Source organism: Colobus angolensis, unplaced genomic scaffold (assembly GCF_000951035.1).
Source record: "Colobus angolensis palliatus isolate OR3802 unplaced genomic scaffold, Cang.pa_1.0 Scaffold83, whole genome shotgun sequence".
Classification (NCBI taxonomy): Eukaryota; Metazoa; Chordata; class Mammalia; order Primates; family Cercopithecidae; genus Colobus; species Colobus angolensis.
This window is the reverse complement of record NW_012122154.1, coordinates 764561-787863: the sequence shown is the minus strand read 5'-3', so window position 1 is coordinate 787863 and position 23303 is coordinate 764561. Positions and strand designations below refer to the sequence as shown.

General features: G+C 54.0%; 4 protein-coding genes and 1 long non-coding RNA gene across 18 annotated transcripts; 4 read left to right on the top strand and 1 right to left on the bottom strand.

Moving 5' to 3' along the window:
• Positions 1 to 17: 17 nt before the first annotated feature.
• HSD17B1 (hydroxysteroid (17-beta) dehydrogenase 1) lies at positions 18 to 3011 on the top strand. 3 transcript variants are annotated; one of them, XM_011929710.1, is made up of 6 exons: positions 18 to 1001; positions 1088 to 1255; positions 1401 to 1580; positions 1759 to 1852; positions 2199 to 2376; positions 2486 to 3011. In XM_011929710.1, exons 1-6 carry the CDS (start codon positions 905 to 907, stop codon positions 2729 to 2731), a joined length of 963 nt encoding a protein of 320 aa, XP_011785100.1. In that variant the 5' UTR covers positions 18 to 904; the 3' UTR covers positions 2732 to 3011. The 3 variants fall into 3 exon arrangements, with proteins under 3 accessions (XP_011785100.1, XP_011785101.1, XP_011785099.1); XM_011929711.1 differs by having other exon boundaries at positions 499 to 1001; positions 2199 to 2370; XM_011929709.1 differs by having other exon boundaries at positions 499 to 1001; positions 2199 to 3011.
• A 357-nt stretch (positions 3012 to 3368) lies between these two features.
• LOC105503001 lies at positions 3369 to 5028 on the top strand. The gene is made up of 2 exons (XR_001000427.1): positions 3369 to 4556; positions 4873 to 5028. It is a non-coding gene; the product is annotated as an uncharacterized LOC105503001 (long non-coding RNA).
• A 2639-nt stretch (positions 5029 to 7667) lies between these two features.
• COASY (CoA synthase) lies at positions 7668 to 11868 on the top strand. Of its 4 annotated transcripts, XM_011929706.1 has the most exons (11): positions 7741 to 7834; positions 7963 to 8092; positions 8214 to 8926; positions 9569 to 9783; positions 10039 to 10170; positions 10303 to 10492; positions 10577 to 10641; positions 10818 to 10902; positions 11071 to 11168; positions 11260 to 11406; positions 11507 to 11868. In XM_011929706.1, the coding sequence occupies exons 2-11, from the start codon at positions 8019 to 8021 to the stop codon at positions 11567 to 11569; spliced, it is 1782 nt and encodes a 593-aa protein (XP_011785096.1). In that variant the 5' UTR covers positions 7741 to 7834; positions 7963 to 8018; the 3' UTR covers positions 11570 to 11868. The 4 variants fall into 4 exon arrangements, with proteins under 4 accessions (XP_011785098.1, XP_011785097.1, XP_011785096.1 ...); XM_011929708.1 differs by lacking the exon at positions 7963 to 8092 and having other exon boundaries at positions 7668 to 7834; positions 8216 to 8926; XM_011929705.1 differs by having other exon boundaries at positions 7760 to 8092.
• A 779-nt stretch (positions 11869 to 12647) lies between these two features.
• Positions 12648 to 17872, top strand: MLX (MLX, MAX dimerization protein). Of its 4 annotated transcripts, none has more exons than XM_011929696.1 (8): positions 12648 to 12758; positions 13212 to 13248; positions 13731 to 13820; positions 14096 to 14202; positions 14455 to 14554; positions 14757 to 14856; positions 15239 to 15440; positions 16740 to 17872. In XM_011929696.1, the coding sequence occupies exons 1-8, from the start codon at positions 12717 to 12719 to the stop codon at positions 16794 to 16796; spliced, it is 735 nt and encodes a 244-aa protein (XP_011785086.1). In that variant the 5' UTR covers positions 12648 to 12716; the 3' UTR covers positions 16797 to 17872. The 4 variants fall into 4 exon arrangements, with proteins under 4 accessions (XP_011785086.1, XP_011785084.1, XP_011785087.1 ...); XM_011929694.1 differs by having other exon boundaries at positions 12660 to 12920; XM_011929697.1 differs by lacking the exon at positions 13731 to 13820 and having other exon boundaries at positions 12660 to 12758.
• Positions 17464 to 23021, bottom strand: PSMC3IP (PSMC3 interacting protein). Of its 6 annotated transcripts, none has more exons than XM_011929704.1 (9): positions 22828 to 23021; positions 22640 to 22740; positions 22392 to 22481; positions 19481 to 19499; positions 19264 to 19375; positions 18634 to 18779; positions 18470 to 18523; positions 18266 to 18325; positions 17464 to 18184 (listed from the first exon to the last, which is right to left on the bottom strand). In XM_011929704.1, exons 5-9 carry the CDS (start codon positions 19361 to 19363, stop codon positions 18128 to 18130), a joined length of 417 nt encoding a protein of 138 aa, XP_011785094.1. In that variant the 5' UTR covers positions 19364 to 19375; positions 19481 to 19499; positions 22392 to 22481; positions 22640 to 22740; positions 22828 to 23021; the 3' UTR covers positions 17464 to 18127. The 6 variants fall into 6 exon arrangements, with proteins under 6 accessions (XP_011785094.1, XP_011785089.1, XP_011785093.1 ...); XM_011929699.1 differs by lacking the exon at positions 19481 to 19499 and adding an exon at positions 19687 to 19691 and having other exon boundaries at positions 19264 to 19369; positions 22828 to 22869; XM_011929703.1 differs by lacking the exon at positions 19481 to 19499 and having other exon boundaries at positions 22259 to 22481.
• Between the last annotated feature and the right edge of the window lie 282 nt (positions 23022 to 23303).

The window sequence follows — 23303 nt, the reverse complement described above, 5'->3', positions numbered from 1 at the left end:
AAAAAAAAAAAAAAAAGAGAGATACAGACAGGGCTGTCTGGAAGGGTCCAGAGCAGGAGCTTCTATCTCCGTAGAGTTTGGGTTACGTCACCCTCCGGGCACATGGATGAGCTCTTCACCTTCTGTCAGCCTCTACGTGTTGAGCTCTCAGAAGCTCCCCGAACCCTGTCCTTTGGGCCTTTTATGGAGAACTCCATTGGCTGTCCATGATTGAAGCAGGGACAACTGTGATAATGTGACTGGGCAAAAACGGTCTGATCTAAGCCTAGCAAGGCTGGTCCAGATTCTTTGGGCCTTTGTGCAGCATTCCTTTCTCCAGGGTATGGGGCAAGGACCCACTCTGGAATGAGGATCCTACAACCACAATCAGATTAGAGTCCTGCCTTGGGCAGCTGAAAAGAGGACAGGAGAAGGTCAGAGAGAGGGGAGGCTGTTTTTTGAGGCCTGAGGCGCCCCAACATTACAATGAAAGACTGTAACCATGGTCATGTGAGTTACGAGCTAGGAACCGTGGACAAAACCAACACATATACAATCATCTCCCACCTCCCAGCGCCTTCACTTTCACAGCCTCTGCAGCAAACTGCGGTCACTATAATTGCTCCGGTGGCACAGAGGCATACCCAGGGGAATCTGCCCAGGGGGCCACTCTGTGCCCACATGGGAACCCACACCTCCCCTCCCTCTGACCAGCAACCAGGACAGTTTGGTGTTCCAAGCAGTGGGCTCATGTCTGTTTTGGCTCAGAACAGGGTGGGGAGATCGGGCCAGGGACCCGCAGGAGGGCTTATCCTTGAGATTGTGTGGGAGACACAACAAGGGGTGGGGGCCCGTCAGTGGGGCGGGGCGAAGCAAAGCAGGTGATATCCAGCTCAGAGCCCCAGCCTCTCCCTACAGTCTCACCATGGCCCGCACTGTGGTGCTCATCACTGGCTGCTCCTCAGGCATCGGCCTGCACTTGGCAGTACGTCTGGCTTCAGACCCATCCCAGAGCTTCAAAGGTACGTAGGGACAGGGAGGGAGAAAGGGAGGAGCCCCTGGAGGCCAGAAGACAAGTCAGATCTTCCTTCTCTCCCAAAACCTCCAGTATATGCCACATTGAGGGACCTGAAAACACAGGGCCGGCTGTGGGAGGCGGCCCGGGCCTGGGGATGCCCTCTGGGATCCCTAGAGACGTTGCAGCTGGACGTAAGGGACTCAAAATCCGTGGCCGCCGCCCGGGAACGCGTGACCGAGGGCCATGTGGACGTGCTGGGTGAGCTTCCCAGAAACACATGGGCTCCTAGAAGCTTTCTCCACCCTGCCTTCAACCCAAATGTCCCGAGGCCCAGGGAGCACGAGGGGACAGGCTGTGCTGAGGGTGATGCTGAGGCAGGCTGGTCGGGCCTCTGTCCCTGCAGTGTGTAACGCAGGCCTGGGCCTGCTGGGGCCGCTGGAGGCGGTGGGGGAGGACGCCGTGGCCTCTGTGCTGGACGTGAACGTGGTGGGGACGGTGCGGGTGCTGCAGGCCTTCCTGCCAGACATGAAGCGGCGCGGTTCGGGACGCGTGTTGGTGACCGGGAGCGTGGGAGGATTGATGGGTGAGTGGTAGGTACTGGCCTCCGCAGCTTCAGATTCTTTGTGTGGGGAGCTGAGCCTTGAAGGCAGGCTCCGGTGGGAGGGTTGCGGGGAGGGGTGCAGTCAGCTTGGAGGGGCACCGCCTTCCCGGGTATGACCCCCTGGCCCCTGGGCCTCAGGAACCTCGTCTCCCCACCTAAGGGCTACCCTTCAATGACGTTTACTGTGCCAGCAAGTTCGCGCTCGAAGGCTTATGCGAGAGTCTGGCGGTTCTGCTGCTGCCCTTTGGGGTCCAGTGAGTCAACACTTCCGCCTCCCCAACCCTCTGAACTCTGACCTAGAGACCCCGAGCACCCTGTCATGCGGGAGCTGCTCTGGGGCGATCTCCCTGGCCCTCCCTGCCCGGCTCACATTTGCTGTGTGCCAGGGCTCCCGCGTAGCCTCAGATGGATTTGGGAGGGCTGCTCCAGCAGGAACCCGCGTTTCAAATGTTCTGGTTATCACCAGCGCTCTTTCTGCCTCACTTCGCAGCGCAGCGGTGCGGGGCCCCGGACGTGGTCGGGGCTGGGGCTGGGGATGGGGCTGGGACTGGTGCCTGGCTCGCGTCTGCCCCCGCCCACTCGTTGCTCTCGGGCCGGCAGCTTGAGCCTGATCGAGTGCGGCCCAGTGCACACCGCCTTCATGGAGAAGGTGTTGGGCAGCCCAGACGAGGTGATGCACCGCACGGACATCCACACCTTCCACCGCTTCTACCAGTACCTCGCCCACAGCAAGCAGGTCTTTCGCGAGGCGGCGCAGACCCCTGAGGAGGTGGTGGAGGTGAGCGCGGGGCTGGACTCCGGGCGCGGGGGCGGTGCGTCCTCGGGCGCGGGGGCGGTGCGTCCTCCGGCGCGCATTGGTGGCCAGAGCTCTCCTCCCGCTGCCGCAGGTCTTCCTCACCGCTTTGCGCGCCCCGAAGCCGACCCTGCGCTACTTCACCACCGAGCGCTTCTTGCCCCTGCTGCGGATGCGCCTGGACGACCCCAGCGGCTCCAACTACGTTGCCGCCATGCACCGGCACGTGTTCGGCGACGATCCGGCAGAGGCCGAGGCTGGGGCCGGGACTGGGGGCGGGGCCGGGCCCAGTGGGGTGGGGGACCCTGAGCTCGGCGATCCTCCAGCCGCCCCGCAGTAAAGGCTTCCTCAGCCGCTGTCTCCCTCGCCCTTCTTTGTCCTCTGGGTCTGTGTGGTCCCTGGGGACGGGGCGGTGGTGGTGGCGGCGGCTGTGGGTGGCTAACTAAGATAGATCGCGTTAGCCAGTTTTACCTGCGCAGCTAGGCGCGATGGCTGTCGCCTGTAATGCCAGCGCTTTGGGAGACGGTGACAGGAGGATTGCTCAGGCCCTGGAGTTGGAGACCAGCCAGAGCAACATAGTGAGACCCCCATCTCTATAAAAATAAAAAACTTAAAAATCAGCACAGTGGCACCATTCCTTGAGCCCAGGAGTTGGAGGGTGCAGTGAGCATGATGGGGCCACTGCACTCCAGCCTGGGCGACAGAGTGCAGGAAGAGTTAGGTGGGACTTGGGTTGGAGTAGAGTCAGGTTATGACCTGGACCCCATTAGCCATGAGACCTCAGGCAAGTTCCTTGCTTTCTCTGAGTCTTTCTTTTCTTTTTTTCTTTTTTTTTCCCCTGAGACAGAGTTTTGCTCTTGTTGCCCAGGCTGGTGTGCAATGGGGCGATCTCGGCTCACCACAATCTCTGCTTCCTGGGTTCAAGTGATTCTCCTGCCTCAGCTGGGATTACAGGCATGCACCACCATGCCCGGCTAATTTTGTATTTTCAGTGGAGATGGGGTTTCTCCATGTTGGTCTCAAACTCTTGACCTTGGGTGATCCGCCCGCCTCAGCCTCTCAAAGTGCTGGGCATACAGGCATAAGCCACCGCATCCGGCCCTCTGAGTCTTTCTCATCTGTAAAATGGGTACAATAATGCCTATCTAATGGGTTTTAGTAATGGAGATAATGCCTGGAAGTGCTGGTATAGAGGTCTTAATAGCCAACAAGGACTGTTATTAGAACGAATATGACTACTGTCACATTTTGCAAATGTATAAAGAAGAAAGAGGGTTAAATGAATCAAAGGGAGACAGCCCCACTCACCCTGCTCTGCCCCAGAAGACAGAGATCCCCACCATCTGGGAAGCTGCCTCACCAGGAGTTCCAGCTGGGGCTACAGGACTGGCTACTTTGCTACAATGGCCTGTCGTTCCTGAGCCCAGTGGAGAGTCCCAGCGGGGGCAGGAGTCATTGATAGGGGCAGTAGGGCTGTGGAGAAACTCTCTGAACTTCTGTGGAGGTCTGGTGTGGGAGAGGAGTGAACAAGTAAGAGGCTAGGTGAGGATGCAGCAGAGGAAGGGGGCAGGAGTGCCCCAGGAGGGAGCGGTACTGAGGGAGGGATTCAGCTGGGTCTGTGAGGGAGGGAAGGGTGAGGGGGATGGCCCTTAGGAGTGGGCAGGGACATGACCACAGAAAATCTGGGAAGTGGAAACAGACAGAAACCTGCTGGAGTTCTTGGAGCTTTGTGTGGGGCACCGGGGGAAGAGGGCAGGCTCTCCACCCTGACCTGCCCCCACCTCCGGATGAGAGTCTTCTCTGCCTGTTGGATGATGTGCTGCCCCTGCTCTTGGAGGAAGAGGCCTCCCAGCCACCCTCTCCTGCCAGTCTCCTTGCCCTGCTGACCCAGACAGATCTGCTATCGCTGCAGCATCCAGGAAGGCCACAGGGAGGGGGGCCAGGTGGCATGGGTTTCTGAGGCTTGAGATCTGCTCTGAGTCCCGCTCTCACTAACCCCCTTTGCTCCTCTGTGACAGTGTGTGTACGTATGTGTGCATGTGTGTACCTGTGTGGTGTGGCTCACAAGGTCACCCCTGGGGGTGGGATAATAAGAGGTAAAGTGTGACTGTGACCCCCTCTCTTCCATACATTCATACTTTTTTTTCAAACTTGTGAATATTCACATTGGTTTTTTTTTTTCTTTTTTTTTTTTTGAGACGGAGTCTTGCTCTTCGCCCAGACTGGCGTGCAGTGGCACAATCTCCACTCACTGCAAGCTCTGCCTCCTGGGTTCATGTCATTCTCCTGCCTCAGCCTCCCAAGTAGCTGGGACTACAGGTGCCTGCCACCATGCCCGGCTAATTTTTTTTGTATTTTTAGTAGAGACGGGGTTTCACTGTGTTAGCCAGGATGGTCTCGATCTCCTGACCTCGTGATCCACCTGCCTCGGCCTCCCAAAGTGCTGGGATTACAGGCATGAGCCACCGCGCCCGGCCACACATTGTTAATAATTTTGTGCGTCCCATGACTTCGAATAGAGCACTTAGATGCCGATGACCCCCCACCAAAGAAACCGCACTGTCTCCCACAGACTCCAGGTCTGTATCTCCAACTGCCTACTCAATACAACACCTGATGCAATGAACTTAATGTGTCCAAACCCCAATTCCAGATTTCCAATCCTCCTGCTGGCTCCTTCCCCAGTCTTCTCTACTTTACTATGTGACCACTCCTTTTTCTCCAATACTCATTTTAAAACCCTGGAGTAGCCCTTGCCTCCAGTCTCTCTCACCTTTCAACCAATTCATCAGCAAAGACTGACAGCTCTAGCTTTACTCATCAAACTATATTCCGAAATCACCCTATTCCGGATTGCACGGTGTCCTCTCTCCCTTGAATTACAGCTGTAGCCTCCTAACTAGTTTTCTTGATTCCACTCTTGCCCATCAGCAGTAAAATTATCACAGTGCATTTAAAATGATCTTTTAAAAATGATAGGGCTGGGCGTGATGGCTCATGCCTATAATTGCAGCACTTTGTGAGGCTGAGGCGGATATTATTGCTTGAGGTCAGGAGTTTGAGACCAACCAGGTGAAACCCTGTGTCTACTAAAAATACAAAAATTAGCCAGGCATGGTGGTGGGTGCCTGTAATCGCAGCTGCTCCAGAGGCTGACAAAGGAGAATCACTTGAATTAGGGAGGTCGAGGCTGCAGTGAGCCAAGATTGAAGGACACTGCACTTCAGCCTGGGCAACAGAGACTTTGTCTCAAATAAATAAAAATTGGCTGGGCGTGGTGGCTCACGCCTATAATCCCAGCACTTTGGGAGGCTGAGGTGGGTGGGTCACCCGAGGTCAGGAGTTCAAGACCAGCCTGGCCAACGTGGCGAAACTCTGTTTCTACTAAAAACCCAAAAGTTAGCCAGGTGTGGTGGCACGTGCCTGTAATCCCAGCTACTCAGGCGGCTGAGGCAGGAGAATTGCTTGAACCTGGGAGGCGCAGGCTGCAGTGAGTGGAGATTGTGCCATTGCACTCTAGCCTGGGCAAGAAGAGTGAAACTCCACCTCAGAATAATAATAGTAAAATGAAAAAAATTAAAATAAAAAAGGGAGCCTAGGCAACAAAGTGAGACCCGTTCTCTACAAAAAAATAAAAAAATTATTTGGATGTGGTGACATATATCTGTAGTCCCAGCTACTTGGGAGGCTGAGGTGGGAAGACTGTTTGAGCCCAGGAGGTCGAGGCCACAGTAAATTGTGGGCACACCCACTGCACTCCAGCCTGGGCAATAGAGGGAGACCCTGTCTCAAAAAAGAAAGAAAGAGGCCGGGTGTGGTGGCTATGCCCGTAATCCCAGCACTTTGGGAGCCCAAGGCTGGTGAATCACTTGAAGGCAGGAGTTCGAGACCAGCCTGGCCAACATGGAGAAACCCTGTCTCTATAAAATATACAAAACTTAGCTGGGCATGGTAGTTTGTGCCTGCAATTCCAGCTACTCGGGAGGCTGAGGCAGGAGAATCGCTTGAACCCGGGAGACGGGGGTTGCAGTGAGCTGAGATTTCTCCACTGCACTCCAGCATGGGTAAAAAAAGTGAGACTCGGCTGGGAACAGTGGCTCACGCCTGTAATCCCAGCACTCTGGGAGGCTGAGGCGGCCGGATCACGAGGTCAGGAGATGGAGACCAATCTGGCTAACACGGTGAAACCTCATCTCTACTTAAAATACAAAAAAAATTAGCCAGGTGTGGTGGCGCCTGTAGTCCCAGCTACTCTGGAGGCTGAGGCAGGGCTTGTAGTGAGCCTAGATCGCGCCACTGCACTCCAGCCTGGACAACAGAGCAAGACTCCATCTCCAAAAAAAAAAAGAAAAAGAAAAGCAAAAAGAAAAAAAAGAAAGAAGGAAGGAAGAAAGGAAAAAAAAGTCTGGGCCGGGCGCAGTGGCTCAAGCCTGTAATCTCAGCACTTTGGGAGGCCGAGACGGGCGGATCACTAGGTCAGGAGATCGAGACCATCCTGGCTAACACGGTGAAACCCCGTCTTTACTAAAAAATACAAAAAACTAGCCAGGAGAGGTAGCGGGCGCCTGTAGTCCCAGCTACTCGGGAGGCTGAGGCAGGAGAATGGCGTGAACCCGGGAGGCGGAGCTTGCAGTGAGCTGAGATCTGGCCACTGCGCTCCAGCCTGGGCGACATAGTGAGACTCTGTCCCAAAAAAAAAAAAAAAAAAGTCTGTTCCTGTGTTTGGTCAGAACACCTATGGCTTCCCATTTCAGTAAAATCCAAGTGTCTTAGCTCGTTTTGTGCTGGCTAAATCAGAAAACCAGACTGGAAAATTTGTAAAGAATCAAAGTTTATTTTGCTCACAGTTTCACAGTTTTAGGGACTGGAAAGTGCAAGAACCTCATGCAGTATCTAGCAAAGGGCTGTCCCAGGATGGAAGGACAGAAGGTGGAAGCAAACGAGAGACAGGAAATTGGGCCTGTCCAGTAGCCTCCCACGTGAGGATCCTCGGACTGAGAGGGTACTAGGAGGGCTGACACAGCTCAACCCTGCGATCCCCACCTCCGTCCCTGGAACGTAGGAAATCTGGGTGTTAGTTCTGGCTTTGCGATGCCTCTTGGGTGACCTGGCTGAAGCTAATCTCTCCTCATTAGGCCAGAAGGGAATCTGTGAAATGGGTTTTGAATCCTGCCTTGACGTTCTCCGCCGGGTTCCGGCGGGTATCACATCGCTACTAACGCTTCACCTACTTCTAGAGCCTTCGAGATCGGCCCCGCCCCATCAGCAGGACGCGTCCCAAGCCACTAGAAGTCTCGCGAGAATCCCGTGATGAAGCGAAGTCGAGAGGTTTGACCGTCGTCATTTTCCGTAGTTCCGACTTGCGGTTTCTGTTAGTGTTTCCGGGTTGCCGCCAGGGAATCCTCCGCGGTGGTGCAAGTGGAACTAAAGCCTTGAGGTTTCAGTGAGTAGGGGACCGACGTGAGCTTGAGCGTCCCCCTTTAGCGTCCCTCTTCGATTCCTTGAAGACTCTGGTGCAGCTTAGCAAGAGGGCCCAGGATTTTTGGATTCCCAGCCCTGGTTCCTGTACAGTTTCCCCCTCCCAGGATTTCGACTCAGTTCAGCGAAGTCACCGCCCCGTTTGAGAAATGACGACACCAAGGCTTAGAGCACAGCCCCGAGGCGCCGTCTGCCAGGCCCAGTCCCCTCCCCCGGCACCTCTCGATCAGCATTGAAACCCCGTCCCTGCTCCAGGTCTCCTCTGGGGTCCAAGGCTCCGTGCAGGCCTCTACCTCGGCCGCAGGCCCTTCCGTCACCGTCGCTTCGTCTCCCTGACTGTCCGCAGGCCTGGGCAGCATGGCCGTATTCCGGTCGGGTCTCCTGGTGCTGACGACGCCGCTGGCCTCCCTGGCCCCTCGCCTGGCCCCCATCCTGACCTCGGCGGCCCGGCTGGTGAATCACACACTCTATGTACACCTGCAGCCGGGCATGAGCCTGGAGGGCCCGGCTCAGCCCCCGTCCAGCCCCGTGCAGGCCACGTTTGAGGTTCTTGATTTCATCACGCACCTCTATGCTGGCGCCGACGTCCACAGGCACCTGGACGTCAGAATCCTACTGACCAATATCCGAACCAAGAGCACCTTTCTCCCTCCCCTGCCCACCTCAGTCCAGAATCTCGCCCACCCGCCAGAAGTCGTGTTGACAGACTTCCAGACCCTGGATGGAAGCCAGTACAACCCGGTCAAGGAGCAGCTAGTGCGATACGCCACCAGCTGTTACAGCTGTTGTCCGCGACTGGCCTCGGTGCTGCTATACCCCGATTATGGGATAGGAGAGGTGCCCATGGAGCCCCTGGATGTCCCCTTGCCCTCCACGATCAAGCCAGCTTCCCCCGTGGCCAGGTCTCCAAAGCAGCCGGTGCGTGGCTACTACCGTGGTGCTGTCGGTGGCACGTTTGACCGCCTGCACAACGCCCACAAGGTGTTGCTCAGTATCGCTTGCATCCTGGCCCAGGAGCAGCTTGTGGTGGGAGTAGCAGACAAAGATCTGTTGAAGAGTGAGTGAGAGGGACCCTGGACTAGGGCAGTGGAGGATCCCCAGATCTCCCCATCCCAGACCCTTATGCCGAGATCAAGGAAGGGTAGGGCCATTCATTACTTCCCAGCCTTCCCAAATGTCTCAGTGGTTGACACTCAGTTGGTGCTAAGGACATTTTGTCAAATGAACAGCTTTCTCAGCATGTGGTCCAATCACCACTCAATCAGAATACCCCAAATGTGAAGCAAAGGGATCTGCACTTTAGCAAGTTTTCCAGGTGATACACCCTAATGAGACACTGCGAATGAATGGGTGAGTGAGCTGCAGGTAGCAGTGCCACAGACAGGAGGAGGAAACTCAAGCATGGCATGGGTCTTGGAATTTTCCATCTGCCTCTGATGCCCTCTGGCACTGCTCATTCTCTGGAATGGTTTCCTGGTGGCTTATTTTCTGGACACATGCCAGCCCTTGGAGTGACTGTTGTGCTTGCCTGTTTCTTCACCTTCATGCTCCCCTCACCATCACCATAGGCCTTACCAGCGGAACCCTTTCTGCCACCCCCCTCTGGAGATACTGTACTTAGGGACACTTTTCCCCAAACTGGCCCATACTCTCCTTCCCAGTAAAAAGATCTCACTGTTCTTCTGGGCTCCTTCCCTAGGCAAGTTGCTCCCTGAGCTTCTCCAACCTTATACAGAACGCGTGGAACATCTGAGTGAGTTCCTGGTGGACATCAAGCCTTCCTTGACTTTTGATGTCATCCCCCTGCTGGACCCCTATGGGCCCGCTGGCTCTGACCCCTCCCTGGAGTTCCTGGTGGTCAGCGAGGAGACCTATCGTGGGGGCATGGCCGTCAACCGCTTCCGCCTTGAGAATGTAACCCCTGAGGGAGACTGGCAGGGGGAGTGGATGGGGGAACGGGGAAGGCCATTTTGAGGGGGCCTTTGGAAGTACCATGGCCCCAGAGGAGAGAAGTGGGGGCTTAGGGTGGTGGGAAGAAGCAAGGAGGAACTGGTTCTCAGTTTGCCCGCTGAGTTGTTGGAGGAACCTGGGGAGGATAGGGGGGCAGGTTGGATGTCAGGGTCTTCCTCTCTCTCCTTCCCTCTTTTCACCCTTTCCTCTTTACCCCAGGACCTGGAGGAGCTTGCCTTGTACCAGATCCAGCTGCTGAAGGACGTCAAACATACAGAGAATGAAGAGGACAAAGTCAGCTCGTCCAGCTTCCGCCAGCGAATGCTGGGAAACCTGCTTCGGCCTCCATATGTAAGCTTCTCTCCCTCCTTCCCTCCTGCTTGGGTGTGCTGGCAATGCTGAAGAGTAGAAGCTGAGGGGCTCAGCCCCAGGCATGAGGCTGCGGGCCCCAGTAACTGTGGGTTCCCTTTCACCTACCCCCAGGAAAGGCCAGAGCTCCCAACGTGTCTCTATGTAATTGGGCTGACTGGCATCAGTGGCTCTGGGAAGAGCTCAATAGCTCAGCGGCTGAAGGGCCTGGGGGCGTTTGTCATTGACAGTGACCACCTGGGTCATCGGGCCTATGCCCCAGGTGGCCCTGCCTACCAGCCTGTGGTGGAGGCCTTTGGAACAGGTAATAACTGGGGAAGGCTGGAAGTGGCCTGGAGTGAGGAGCTAGCCAGGCCTCTGTGCTCAGTTGTCTATCTCTGTTGTCCAGATATTCTCCATAAAGATGGCATCATCAACAGGAAGGTCCTAGGCAGCCGGGTGTTTGGGAACAAGGTAAACAACAGTTTCCTAAGGGCTCCTAAGCTGCTACTAGACCCAGGGGTCAGGGTCTGGTGGACCTCTCTGGTCTGGCCCAGAATGCCGATTCCACTGATCTGTTCCCAACACCACCTTGCTCGGGCTGGCGTCTTCTAGAGAAGGTAACCTCTGCCCTCTGTTCCCCTCCCCAGAAGCAGCTGAAGATACTCACGGACATTATGTGGCCAATTATTGCAAAGCTGGCCCGAGAGGAGATGGATCGGGCTGTGACTGAGGGTGAGTGGGAGGGAGGATGGGAGCAGCCAAGGGGACAGTTAAGCTGATTCTTCCCCCAACAGCTTCCCTGCCCCATGTGGGACTGTCTGCTCACCCTGGGACTGTGTTGCGTGTGCTTTGCCTGGGAGAGCGTTGGCACTGCTGGCGGTGACTGGGCTCTCTCCACAGGAAAGCGTGTGTGTGTGATTGATGCGGCTGTGCTGCTTGAAGCCGGCTGGCAGAACCTGGTCCATGAGGTGTGGACTGTTGTCATCCCTGAGACTGAGGTATCTCAGCCCCACCCCCCACGCCATCCCTACTGCAGATCCTATCCTGTGAGCTGGAATTCTTTCTGACAAATGTCTCGTCTGTGCCCAGGCTGTAAGACGCATTGTGGAGAGGGATGGCCTGAGTGAAGCTGCAGCTCAAAGCCGGCTGCAGAGCCAGATGAGCGGGCAGCAGCTTGTGGAACAGAGCCACGTGGTGCTCAGCACCTTGTGGGAGCCGCATATCACCCAACGCCAGGTTGGTGGCCAGGGCAAGGCCGGGTTGTGGGGAAGGAGTCTCCAGTGGATGCTGCCTGACCCTGCCCTCTCTTCCTCCCAACATTCTGGCCTGTCTGAAGGTGGAGAAAGCCTGGGCCCTCCTGCAGAAGCGCATTCCCAAGACTCATCAGGCCCTTGACTGAGAAGTTCTCAGTGGGGCCAGACTGGCCCCTGGAGCTGACAAGCGACCCCGTGGTGAGAAATGGGGGCCTTGATGCGCATCCTGGTTCAGGCCCAGAGGTCCACGCTATGCTGTGCAGGACACGGCCAGGCCTGGTGGACTCAGGAAGCCTACCCAACACTGGTATTTAGCCAACACTGAGGATGTGGTTCATGGAGGAGCAGGCCCCTCCCCACTCTTGCCCATGGGTGACTCTTACCCACAGCTGACAAGGGCCAGCGCAAATACTGGAACCTGTAACAGAATTAAAGGTGAATGTTCCCAGGTGTTGCCTGGATGGTGTCTGCTTCCTGCTCCAATGCCTCTAGGTATCTTTGGGATCCTTAAGCCACAAGTGCAGGGCCCAGGCCTGAGCTGGAAGCCTGGGCAATGCAGTGGTTAAGAGGATGGCCGGAGGCGAGCCAGAGGCGAGCCTTGGCCCTCCCACTGACCAGCTGTGTGCTTCTGAGTAAGGTGTAGACTTTTTAGGTACTGCCGTGTTTTTTTGTTTTTGTTTTTTTAATCTGAGAGGCCGCATAACCTAGCTAGCGGGTTCTTTGCAAGGGTTCATTCCACATGCATCCTGCCAGACACTGGGCTGGGTGTTGGAAGATCAGCCTTCCACGCGCCAGGCGGGGCCTCTGCCGTCACAGAGCTTGCAGCCTGGTGGGGTCGGACAGTGTGGCTGCGGAGCTTCTCTGCCCGGCTCCTGACACCGGCCAGCAGTGCAGGTCCGGGGAGCGCGGGGAGGCTGCCCGCAGGGTAACGTGGGGAGCCGGCCGGCCGGACAGTGCACGTGCACACACTACCTGCGGCGGTGTGCTGACAAGCCAATTGCGAGGACTCCCATCTTACAAAACGCGCTTCATGTCGCCGCCATTCCAACGCCTAACCCAGGGAGGGCAGGCACGGCGGGGAGCAGTCCCGAAGGCGGCTGGCGCCAGGCCGAGCGCCGGGCTTTGACGGCTGGAATCCGGGAGAAAAGTCTTTGGGCCGCGCATGCGCGACGCTCTCGCCTTGCCCCACCTCTCGGTCGCGGATTGGCAGGCGTGGGTCACGTGGGTACACCACCCGCTTCCTCGCCGCAGGGGGCCCGCCCGCCGGCTCGTTTCCGGTCCGGTGGGTCCAAGATGACTGAGCCGGGCGCCTCTCCCGAGGACCCTTGGGTCAAGGCAAGCCCCGTGGGCGCGCACGCCAGCGAGGGGAGGGCAGGTCGGGCTCGTGCACGTAGGGGGGCCGGAAGACGAGGGGCTTCCCTCCTGTCCCCAAAGTCCCCCACGCTCTCCGGGCCCCGGGGCTGCAGAGAAGACAGCTCTCTCCCCGCGTGTGCCAAGGTGGGGAGACAAACGAGGCGTGTGCGCGCGAGTCGGGGGAACGGGGGACTGGGGTGGAGTAGGGGCGGAAGAGATCATACACGGGGGAGGCGCTCGCACGGCCTAGCCCGTGCCAAGTCCCGGGGGAATCATTAAGGTGCCCGCGCACCCCGGGCTGTGTGTGCGCGAGCGCGCAGGGTGACAGAGGTGCCTTCCCGGAATGTGGGGCGCGCTGTGTGTGCCTGCAGTGAAAGTGTCGCCTCCCCCCAGGGGCGGAGGTCTGACGGGCCCCTCCCGTGCTCTGTGCCGCAGGTGGAGTATGCCTACAGCGACAACAGCCTGGACCCCGGTGAGTAGCTCCCCCATCTTAAGCTCTAGAGGTACATTACACTCCCGCCCAGGCTCTCTAGAATTCTTGTGGTGTTGCCAACCACGCCTGAGCACAGTCCACTGTCCCTGAGCAGAGTTCCTGGCTTGAGACAGCAGGAGCTGAAGGACGAGGGCAGAAAACAACTGAGGGTGACACCTAGTTCCCTCTGTTCTGGAACAGGGAAGTGGTGGAACTAGTGGCAACTGATCACTCACACTCTGTCACGCCCAGATGCCCGTTTGTGAGCCAGGGGGTATCATGCAGGCCTATGGAGCAGTGTAGACACTAGGGAGCAGAGCGCTGCAGCCTGGTCTGGCTGGAAGTGGAGGGCCCAGTATGGTTGGCTTTGGGTTGAAGGGAAGAGGTCAGCGTTTAAGAAAGCCATTGTGTCCTACAGGTGTCTGAGGGTCTGGCAGTGTTCCCCACCGTGCCGCTTAGTGATTGGGGCCTCTCTTTTCCAGGGCTTTTTGTAGAAAGCACCCGCAAGGGGAATGTAGTGTCCAGAGCTAATAGCATCGGTTCCACCAGTGCCTCTTCTGTCCCCAACACAGGTAGGCAGTTACATCCACCCCACCTCGAGGGTCTCAGATATGTCATAATTGTAGTACCTTTCCTAGACAGGGGAGCCCCAGCCATCCACACAGGGGTGCTGGAGCCCAAGTATCAGACACAGGGTCTCACCATCTTTCACCTCATCTGGAACATTAGGTTCTCTGTCCATCTGCCTTCTCTGGACACCAGGTTCTTCCCAGATGGGAAAAGGTAGGCTAGCTGGACCCCATTGGGCCCCAAGATGACCTCTCCCCGTCCCCATCTCTGAGCGTAGATGACGAGGACAGTGATTACCACCAGGAGGCCTACAAGGAGTCCTACAAAGACCGGCGGCGGCGCGCACACACTCAGGCTGAGCAGAAGAGGAGGGACGCCATCAAGGTGACCAGGGAGGCCTGCGCCTCAGCCAGTGCAGGAGGGCCCTGCATAGTTCAGCTTCCCTGTGCCCTGACCCTCTCAGACAGTCCCAGGCACCCTAGGGGGTGGGCAGATAGTCTAGTCCCAGGCACGAACACCTCCATTGCAGCCTTCCCAACCCGTTGTGTTTGTGAGCGTAGAACTTGGTATCACGAAAGAAGTTTGTGCTTTAATCTCTCAGGGTTAAAAAACCCATTTCCCCTGCTGTCTCCACAGAGAGGCTATGATGACCTTCAGACCATCGTCCCCACTTGCCAGCAGCAGGACTTCTCCATTGGCTCCCAAAAGCTCAGCAAAGCCATCGTTCTACAAAAGAGTATGGCTAGGGAAAGCACTGGAGGGGCTGGAGCCAAGAGGGGCTGTGAAGAGGCCAGTGCCTCCTGCCCACCCATGGCTCGGCCTTGGTGTGGTGATGGTCATGGGATAGTTGGGGTCTAGGGGAAGGGGAACAAAGTCAGCCTTATCTTCCTGTTTGAGAATACTTCTGTACCTACCCTCTTTTCCTGCCCCTACCCTAGCCATTGACTACATTCAGTTTTTGCACAAGGAGAAGAAAAAGCAGGAGGAGGAGGTGTCCACGTTACGCAAGGATGTCACGGCCCTAAAGATCATGAAAGTGTAAGAGGGGTGCTGAATGGGGGGAACCAGAGCTTCTGAGGCAACTTCATTGCACACCCTCCCTTGTTCAAAGGCTACATCAGTTACTACAGTATAGATAATACTCTCAGTTCCTGAGCTAGTCAGTAGAAGCAGGACTGTGTATCCCCAACTGTCCTTACACATGGCAGACACTCAGGAAATGCCTGTGGGATTAATGTAAGGAAGGTTGGAGAGAGAGGGCCACCATTTCCTGGCCTGGAAGCAGTATTTCCCTGATAATGAACCCCACCCAGAAGCTCTCTGGGGATGCCATTCCTGGGAGTACACAGTGTAGTCCCATCATTCTTCTTGGGTGGGCGGAGCTACTACAGCACCTCAGCCCTGGCCTGCATGCTTTTAGGAACTATGAGCAGATTGTGAAGGCGCACCAGGACAACCCCCATGAAGGGGAGGACCAGGTCTCTGACCAGGTCAAGTTCAACGTGTTTCAAGGCATCATGGATTCCCTGTTCCAGTCCTTCAATGCCTCCATCTCCGTGGCCAGCTTCCAGGAGCTGTCAGCCTGTGTCTTCAGCTGGATTGAGGAGCACTGTAAGCCTCAGGTATGGGGCAACAATGGGCACAGGGCCTGCGGTTTTCTCTACCGTCAAGCAAAGTGACCCAAACCATCAGCTGTTGAGAAAAGCATGGCAGCTGCTTTTAGATCTTAAGGGTATTTCTGCAGCTTTCAGGGCCCTGGTATTTTCCCACTTCTTTGCTGTCTAACCCACGTCTTCATGTTATGGTTTCATTTGGCAAGTGTGATGTGAGCTCAATGTCAAGTCCAGCTCTTGGCTTTCGTCTAGCCTATGTTATCGCTGCACCTGTATGGAAGCCCCAGGCATCTGCAGCAGAATTGGAAACATGGAAATTCTGGGACCCTACCTCCAGGCCCACTAAAGTAGTTGCCCCAAGAGTTTTTTAAAAATGTATTTATAATGGAGATGTGCTAATGGTATTGCACTAAGTCTTCTAATTGAAGTCTGGTTGCTTTTTCTGAGGCTTTAAACTTGTGTCTGAGATTTCTTGTTTGTGGCACAATCTCGGCTCACTGCAGCCTCCGTCTTCTGGGTTCACGCCATTCTCCTGCCTCAGCCTCCCGAGTAGCTGGGACTACAGGTGTGCGCCACCACACCCAGCTAATTTTTAGTAGAGACAGGGTTTCACCATGTTAGCCAGGATGGTCTCGATCTCCTGACCTTGTGATCCGCCCGCCTTGGCCTCCCACAAGTGCTGGGATTATAGGCATGAGCCACTGCGGCGGCCTCGTTTCCCAGCATTTTTATTGTGAAACACATTAAACATATTGCGATGTTGAGAGGACTTCACAGTGAACACTCTTATACCCACTACCTAAATTTTACCAAAACATTTTACTGTATTTCCGTCTCTCCATCCTGCTTCAGGAGCACCTCAAGTAAACTGCAGACAGACATCAGTACTTCCTGGGGGCTTTTTTTTTTTTTTTTTTTTGAGAAGAGTCTCACTCTGTCACCGAGGCTGGAGTGCAGTGGTATGATCTCAGATCACTGCAACCTCCACCTCCTGGGTTCAGGCAATTCTCGTACCTCAGCCTCTTGAGTAGCTGGAATTACAGGCATGCGCCACCATACCCAATTTTTGTATTTTTAGTAGACACGGGGTTTCACTATGTTGGCCAGGCTGGTCTTGAACCTCAGGTGATCCATCCGCCTTGGCCTCCCAAAGTGCTGGGATTATAGGCATTAGCCACGACACCTGGCCTCCGGGGGCTATTTTTAATGCACTTTTCTAAAGTATGTGGCTGATCTAGGCAGGCATCTTTGAAACTACTCTGCACTGACCTGGGCATTGTCTATTTCTTCCTCTGCTGCCCTCGCCAGACCCTGCGGGAGATTGTGATTGGCGTCCTGCACCAATTGAAAAACCAGCTTTACTGACCAGTTCTTGGAAACCTGCAGAACAGCCAAGAGGCCCTTGAATCTCTACTTGGCCACTGAACTGCTGGGCCCGTGAGATTGGACTACACCACCTCACACTGCTCAGCTGGTTTCTACTTGGTGTTTGGTTTTCCCAGCCCCATTTTATCTTCAGTGGAGCTGCGGTGTTTTGTGAAAGCTTCTGATTAATTTATTATATTGACGATAAAACTCAGACCTAACCAGCCTATCCCCCACTCCATGGAAGTCCTTGGGATGGGTGCCTGCTCTGGACACCCCAAAGAGCTCCTGCCCTCTCAGCCCTTTCTTCAAGCCTCAGATTTCTACTCATGATCTACACAGATTTGGAAACTGTTTTTTCTGTTTTGGTCTCTTGGGCAACATTTGGCCCACGTTTGGGCATTTTGGCAGTAGCTGTATGGGCGAAAAAGAGTAAGAGGAAATATTCCCACCACCACGAAGGGTGAAAGGGCACCTGGTGCTTAGACTAGGGCTGCCTGGTCAGTCCCAGGTGAGGCCAAGGGCTTTCTGGCCATCTGAGGGAGGGGCCACCAGGTTCCTCCCCTCGCTTCATAATCCATCACCTTCCTCCTCTGCTCTGGGTGGTAAGGGAAGCCCTCCTGGTTCCCACAAGCTGTGATGCTGCAGAGGCAGGTGTAATACACAGTACATACTGGAAATTTTTTATTTTTCTAAATACCAATGCAGTTTTGCTACGGTTACAATTTTGAAATATTAACTGGGCCTCAAAATCACCCCCAGCTTTTCTGTCAAGCATATCTTGGCCTCTCCCATGTCTCAGTGTTGCCTGCGTTTCTCCCAGGACTTGGGGGTGGGGTGAAAGAATACAAAAGATACTCGAAAGGTCTCCTGGGGTACACAAGCCCAGTAGGTCCTGAGTGAAGCCGTGGGCCCTCCAAATGCTCGTTTTATAGCAACCTCTCTCTACCTTAGTTCTCCAGGTTCACTTCTGCCTTCCTCAGGTTTGGTATCTGGCAGGTTTGACTATCCAGAGAAAATTAAATATTTTTATATCAAATTAAATTACAATAAATGTTGCCAAATGCTTTCCTTTAGCATTGTTCCAAGTCTAAATGTTAACCTCAAGCTACTGCAATTTAGACAATGAAATGGGCTGGGTCTACCCCAGCCACCAGCCCTCATCCTCCACCCAGTGCTCTGGTTGATGCCCGTCTCCTGACTGCTTTGCTTAAAGGTGAAAAGCAGCAGGAACGACAACAAAAGCCAACCAAAAACAAGGTAGCCAGTCCAGGACATCTCACTCTTCTTCTGACATCCTGCAGTCCCCACCACTCCAGACCGCGGGCCCCTCAGGGGTCTGGGAGTGTGACATTGTAATCTTCATCCGTCTCTATCCCAACTTCCTCCTGTGGGCAGGGAGAGAAGTGAATGAGATGTCACCAGGATAAGACCACAGGGAAGCAAAGAAGGAAGAGAGTACCACTTACAAAGAACTGCTTCTTGCTCTTGGGGTATCCTTCAAGTATTGCATCAGACAGCTCTGTAGCCTGACAAGAAATAAAACCACCTGTTTTCAGATGGGCAGCACTGGGCACTACCTATCAGTTTATTATATTGGGTGGTGGTTGATCCGGTGCTTGCCATTTTCAAAAGCACTTCTAGGGCCTGTCTCAGGGCTCCCACACACTTACCATCCTCTTCCTCTTCCTCCACTCCTTACAGTACTTCTGCCTCTCTCTGTATACCTAGAAGGAAAAAGCAAGTTCCTCTAACTCCTCAGAACCATAGCAGCCCTCTGGGGCTCAGCCCTCATATTCACTCTGGACCTGCACAGTGGTCCCAGCCTCCAGCTCACCTGCTCTTTCTCTTCTGGAGTCACATGATTGGTAGCTGCTTTAATGTTCTTCAATCTCTCTCTGTAGCCAGCACATTCCTTCTTTAACTCCTGGATTTCTTTCTGCATCTCTGGTGTGGTCAGGGCACTAGATAATTCCTTGAGCTCTGAAACCACACCCCCTGGGGTCACTTGCTACCCCTGAGGAAGGAGTTCTGTCTTTCCCAGTGGGTGTTCCTGAGGTGTTCAACCTTGCTCTCGATCTATCATCTCACATGGAAAAGCTCAGGAAACTAAGCCTTACAGGATTATTAGTTTATTCTTCTAATTTTCTTTCTTCCTTCATCTACAAGTAGCATGGGTGTGAGGTTGAACACTTAGGCGTAGCCAGTTAAAGAAGCAAGAATAAAGGGAAACGTGAGGACAGTGTACTGATAATTGTGGCAGGGGGAGCAAATGCGTATCTTGTCCATTTGTTGGTACACAAAAGCCATTAGTTATCCTACATTTCGTTCTATGCCTAAGGGAGCCCAGCAAAGGGGTCTTAGCTGCAATAAGATGCTGCAGTCATTGAACCATTCATTTAGTAATTCCCGACCTCTAGAATGAACCTAAGCCTATGGGCACTTTTAAGGGGCTACCCAGTCCTACCAGCTTCCATGTAGCGGCAGCTCTGCTGCAAGCTCTGCACCTTAGCAGTGAGGGCCACGATTTTGCCATCTAGGCCTTGAAGGTCAGCATCACTCACCATGTCAAACTGGTCCTACCAGACAAAGAGGGAAAATACAAGCGAACTGTTGTGAGGCACAAAGATGGGAACACACACCTGGGAAGGCACCATTTAGATACGCTCAGGAACCAGCCACACCCCAAACTCTCCAGAGGGTCTGCAGAAATAGTGGGAGAGTACTTTTGAGAAATCGTTTTCAGTTAAGGAGCGACCCCACTAAAAAGGTAGTAAAGAAAACCTGAAATCTAATGCCTGTCCTTAAGCAGCTACCAGGTTGACAGGATACTGGTTGACAAGATACTGATTAGGACAGAAATCTTCCCATTTGGTGATAAAACCACTACCTGGGCTGAAGCAGCTAAGTAACATTGTTCCCAAGGTGGGGAAACCTAGATCATGGGTTTCCATAATAGATAGAAACTGGACAGGTGAAGAAGCATGATGGATGGGATGGATGGACTTCTTTTCTCCTTCTTTCCTGTCCTGCCTTCCCATTCTTCTTTCCATCTTCCTTTCTCTCTCCCTCCTTTTCTCCTCCCTCCCTTCCTTTCCCCTCTCTCTGTCTCTCCCTCTCTCTCTCTTCCTCCTTCCCTCTTTTCCTTTCTTTCTCTCACTGTCGCCCAGGTCAGAGTGCAGCAGTGCAATCTTGGCTGACAGCAACCTCCGCATCCCGGCTTCAAGCGATTCTCATGCCTCAGCCTCCTGAGTAGCTGGGATTATAGGCGTGTACTACCAAGCACAGCTAAGTTTTGTATTTTTAGTAGAGAAGGGGTTTCACCATGTTGCCCAGGCTGGTCTCAAACTCCTGGGCTCAAGCGATCCATCTGCCTCGGCCTCCCAAAGTGCTGGGATTACATGCATGAGCCACTGTGCCAGGCCTTGGGATCCATGTAGATAATGGATTCCAGTAAGTCTGAGGAGCTCCTCTCATGAGGGGTCACTGCTAGAAAATAACTGCATTGGGGATCAGTGTGGTGGTGGGGGAGGTCACATCAGTTGTTGATGGGGAGCAGGTTGAAAAAGTATGTCAACCAGTGCAGTCTGGACTTTACACTTGGGCAAGGTGAACCTATAGGGCAGAGGCCAGCAAACTATGGCCAGCAAACCAAATCCTGCCAGATGCATGTTTTTGAAAACAGAGTTTTACTGAAACAGCCCTACCCATTCATTTACATAGTCTACAGCCGCTTCTGCTCTACAGTGGCAGAGGTGAATAGTTGTGGCAGTTGTACAGCCAGCCATGACAAGAGATACATATGGCCCACAAATCCTAAAAATACTGTCTGGCCATTTACAGAAAACCTTTGCCAAACCCTCCTTTAGAGAATTTTCTTTAGATGAGTAACACAACACAGCCTGTTTTAGGAAAGTTGGCCTTGAAAGTGGTTTGGTTCAGTTTAACGAGTAATATCTGCTGGATGTTAGATACTGCGGAGGTGCTGATCAGATAAAAATGAATTGAGAAATGAGGTCTGCCCTAGAGGAACTTCAGTTGAATAAAGGAGACAAGTAAAAATAATTGTAATACAACAGGCCTTAAAAGAGATAAGGGCCAGGGCCAGGGCCAGGTGCGGTGGCTCACACCTGTAATTCCAGCACTTTGGGAGGCTGAGGCAGGTGGATCACAAGGTCAAGAGATGGAGACCATCCTGGCTAACACGGTGAAACCCCATCTCTACTAAAAATACAAAAACAAAACAAAACAAAAAAAAATTACGCGTGGTGGCGGGCGCCTGTAGTCCCAGCTACTCAGGAGGCTGAGGCAGGAGAATGGCGTGAACCCGGAGGTGGAGCCTGCAGTGAGCCGAGATCGCGCCACTGCACTCCAGCCTGGACAACAGAGTGAGGCAGGCTCCCTGTTAAAAACAACAACAACAAAAAGAGGTAAGGGCCTGAAGAAGAAACAATTAGCTCAGGGCATTCAAGGAAGATTTCTGGAGAAGGTGATGTCTAAGTGAAATCCTAAAGGAAAGTAAGAGTTGGCCAGGAAGAGAAGCAGGTACAGGGAAGACAACATGCGAAGGACAGAGCAGTAAAACACATCAGAATTATCTAGTGTTCCTAAATAGAAAAAGGATGAGGACTGGTGAGGCCAGAGGCTGGCTGGGGTGTCTTCCGGTGCCTTTTACATGTTTTTTGCAGCACTAGAGAGCCACTGAAGAGTTTCAAATAGGGAAGGTGCATGACCAGATCTATTTAGACAGATCATTCTGACTGCAATGTTTAAGATATGTTTGAAAAGCCAAGATCTGTTAGGAGGATGTTGCAACAGATGAAGAGGGCGTGAACTAGAGCAGCCATGGCAGATGGAAAGGAGAGTGGATTCAAGAATGGAAAAATCAGCCAGGCTCTGTGGCTCATGCCTGTCATCCCAGCACTTTGGGAGGCCAAGACAGGAGGATCACTTGAGCCCAGGAGTTCAAATCAACCTGGGCAGTATAACAAGACCCATCTCTATAAAAATAAAATATAAAAATAAAAAAACAGACAACGGAAAAATCAGCCGGACTTGACGGTTGACTAGCAAAGGAAGTCAAGAATTGCTCCCAAGTTTCTGGTTTGCGTGAAGAGTAATTCCATTAGGGAGAAGAATGTTAGAAAGAAACCAGTGCGGGGTAGGGGGAAGATGAGGCATTCTACTGTGGCAATTTTGACTGATACTAATGCCTGACAGATTCCAGCTGGAGGTCTGGGCTGGAGAATATAAATTTGATATGTGTGTTTAGAGATACATATCTCTATGGAGGCAGGACGAACATCATTTGTCAGAGGGTGTTGCCAATCTAGATGATAAAAAATAAGAGCTTTGAAGCGGATATGGATCTTGGTAGCAACAATACAGGATCTTCTGTCATCCATCATATTGTAAATCTGGAAACCTCGTGAAGTTGGGATCCTAACAAGAGGAGTACACACCTTGATTTAAGGATGGTGGCCTAAGACAGGCAAGTTTTCCATGGGGGGCCTCTCCCCAAAAGAGTTCACACTAGGAGTAGATTCACCCGTTGTCTGGCTCTCATGGGTGACAATTGGCGCAGGTTCTCCTCACCTGATCCGCAAAATAGATTTTCTGCTTGCCGTACATCTTCTCTTTGATCTTGCCTTGTTGTGCCAGCTGCTCCAGCGTCTTCACCACCACCTGGCAGAGGAGAGAAGAGGGGCAATCAGAGGAGTCTGGGCCTGGGTCAGGGGAAATTCTGCCAGTGATGTGGGAAACGCCCAAGGCTCCAAAGGGCACGACCGCAGTCTGATTCCAGGGAGTCTGACGGAGAGGGAATCCCGGGAGAGGGTCCTCACCGCCTTGCCCAGTCCGTGTTCCCGCTGCAGGTTCCCGAACACATCCTGGGCGCTGTAGGGCCGGTTCTGCTCCTGCAGGTATCTCAGGAGGATCCCGGCGGCTACGGAGAAAAAGGGGAGGGGGCCACTCAACCGACCTCCTCACCCATTGCCCTCCCGGGTCTTCCCCGCGCCCAAGCCGCCGTTACCTCCCGCTGAAGCTTCTCCCCGGCATTTACTCATCGCCTTTCCCGCCACCCAACTCAGAAAGCCGGACGTTGTAGTTGCTCGGGGCGACGGCTCCTTCCGGGACGGGGGTGGGGGGGGAAGGAGGCGGAACTCGAACGGTGATTGGCTGAAGGGGAAGCCTTCCGGAGCAACAAGGCGACCCCTCCCGGACCCCATAGTTCATTTCAGGCCGGAACTTGCGCATCCGGGCCGGACCTCGAGCCTCTGCGAAGGCGCCCGCGTGCCCACAGCTGAGAAGTTTCCTCTTTCTGCCCCCGGGAACGAAGGCTGTAGCAGAGAAGGCCTTCAATTTTCGAGACGCAGTTCCAGCCGCAGCTGAGCACTGGTGACCTTGAGTTAGGTCGAGTGTTGGGACTGGAAGACACTTCAGACATCAGCTGCCGCGCTGGGCAAGCGAACAGCTCAAAGTTACCCCACAGGGACGTGCTCTGATCCC

Excerpts from the sequence above, each read along its gene's own strand:
- COASY (XM_011929706.1), top strand. The coding sequence starts at position 8,019 with ATGACGACACCAAGGCTTAGAGCACAGCCCCGAGGCGCCGTCTGCCAG. Across the intron at positions 9,784-10,038 it reads ACCGCTTCCGCCTTGAGAAT|GACCTGGAGGAGCTTGCCTT; the intron begins GTAACCCCTGAG and ends TCTTTACCCCAG. Across the intron at positions 10,642-10,817 it reads GCCGGGTGTTTGGGAACAAG|AAGCAGCTGAAGATACTCAC; the intron begins GTAAACAACAGT and ends TCCCCTCCCCAG.
- MLX (XM_011929694.1), top strand. The coding sequence starts at position 12,717 with ATGACTGAGCCGGGCGCCTCTCCCGAGGACCCTTGGGTCAAGGCAAGC. Across the intron at positions 12,921-13,211 it reads CTCTCCCCGCGTGTGCCAAG|GTGGAGTATGCCTACAGCGA; the intron begins GTGGGGAGACAA and ends TCTGTGCCGCAG. Across the intron at positions 14,857-15,238 it reads GCCCTAAAGATCATGAAAGT|GAACTATGAGCAGATTGTGA; the intron begins GTAAGAGGGGTG and ends GCATGCTTTTAG.
- PSMC3IP (XM_011929698.1), bottom strand. The coding sequence starts at position 22,861 with ATGAGTAAATGCCGGGGAGAAGCTTCAGCGGGAG. Across the intron at positions 18,524-18,633 it reads CTCCAGAAGAGAAAGAGCAG|GTATACAGAGAGAGGCAGAA; the intron begins GTGAGCTGGAGG and ends TTTTCCTTCTAG. Across the intron at positions 18,326-18,469 it reads GGAGGAAGAGGAAGAGGATG|GCTACAGAGCTGTCTGATGC; the intron begins GTAAGTGTGTGG and ends ATTTCTTGTCAG.
- HSD17B1 (XM_011929709.1), top strand. The coding sequence starts at position 905 with ATGGCCCGCACTGTGGTGCTCATCACTGGCTGCTCCTCAGGCATCGGC. Across the intron at positions 1,256-1,400 it reads GGGCCATGTGGACGTGCTGG|TGTGTAACGCAGGCCTGGGC; the intron begins GTGAGCTTCCCA and ends CTGTCCCTGCAG. Across the intron at positions 1,581-1,758 it reads GAGCGTGGGAGGATTGATGG|GGCTACCCTTCAATGACGTT; the intron begins GTGAGTGGTAGG and ends TCCCCACCTAAG.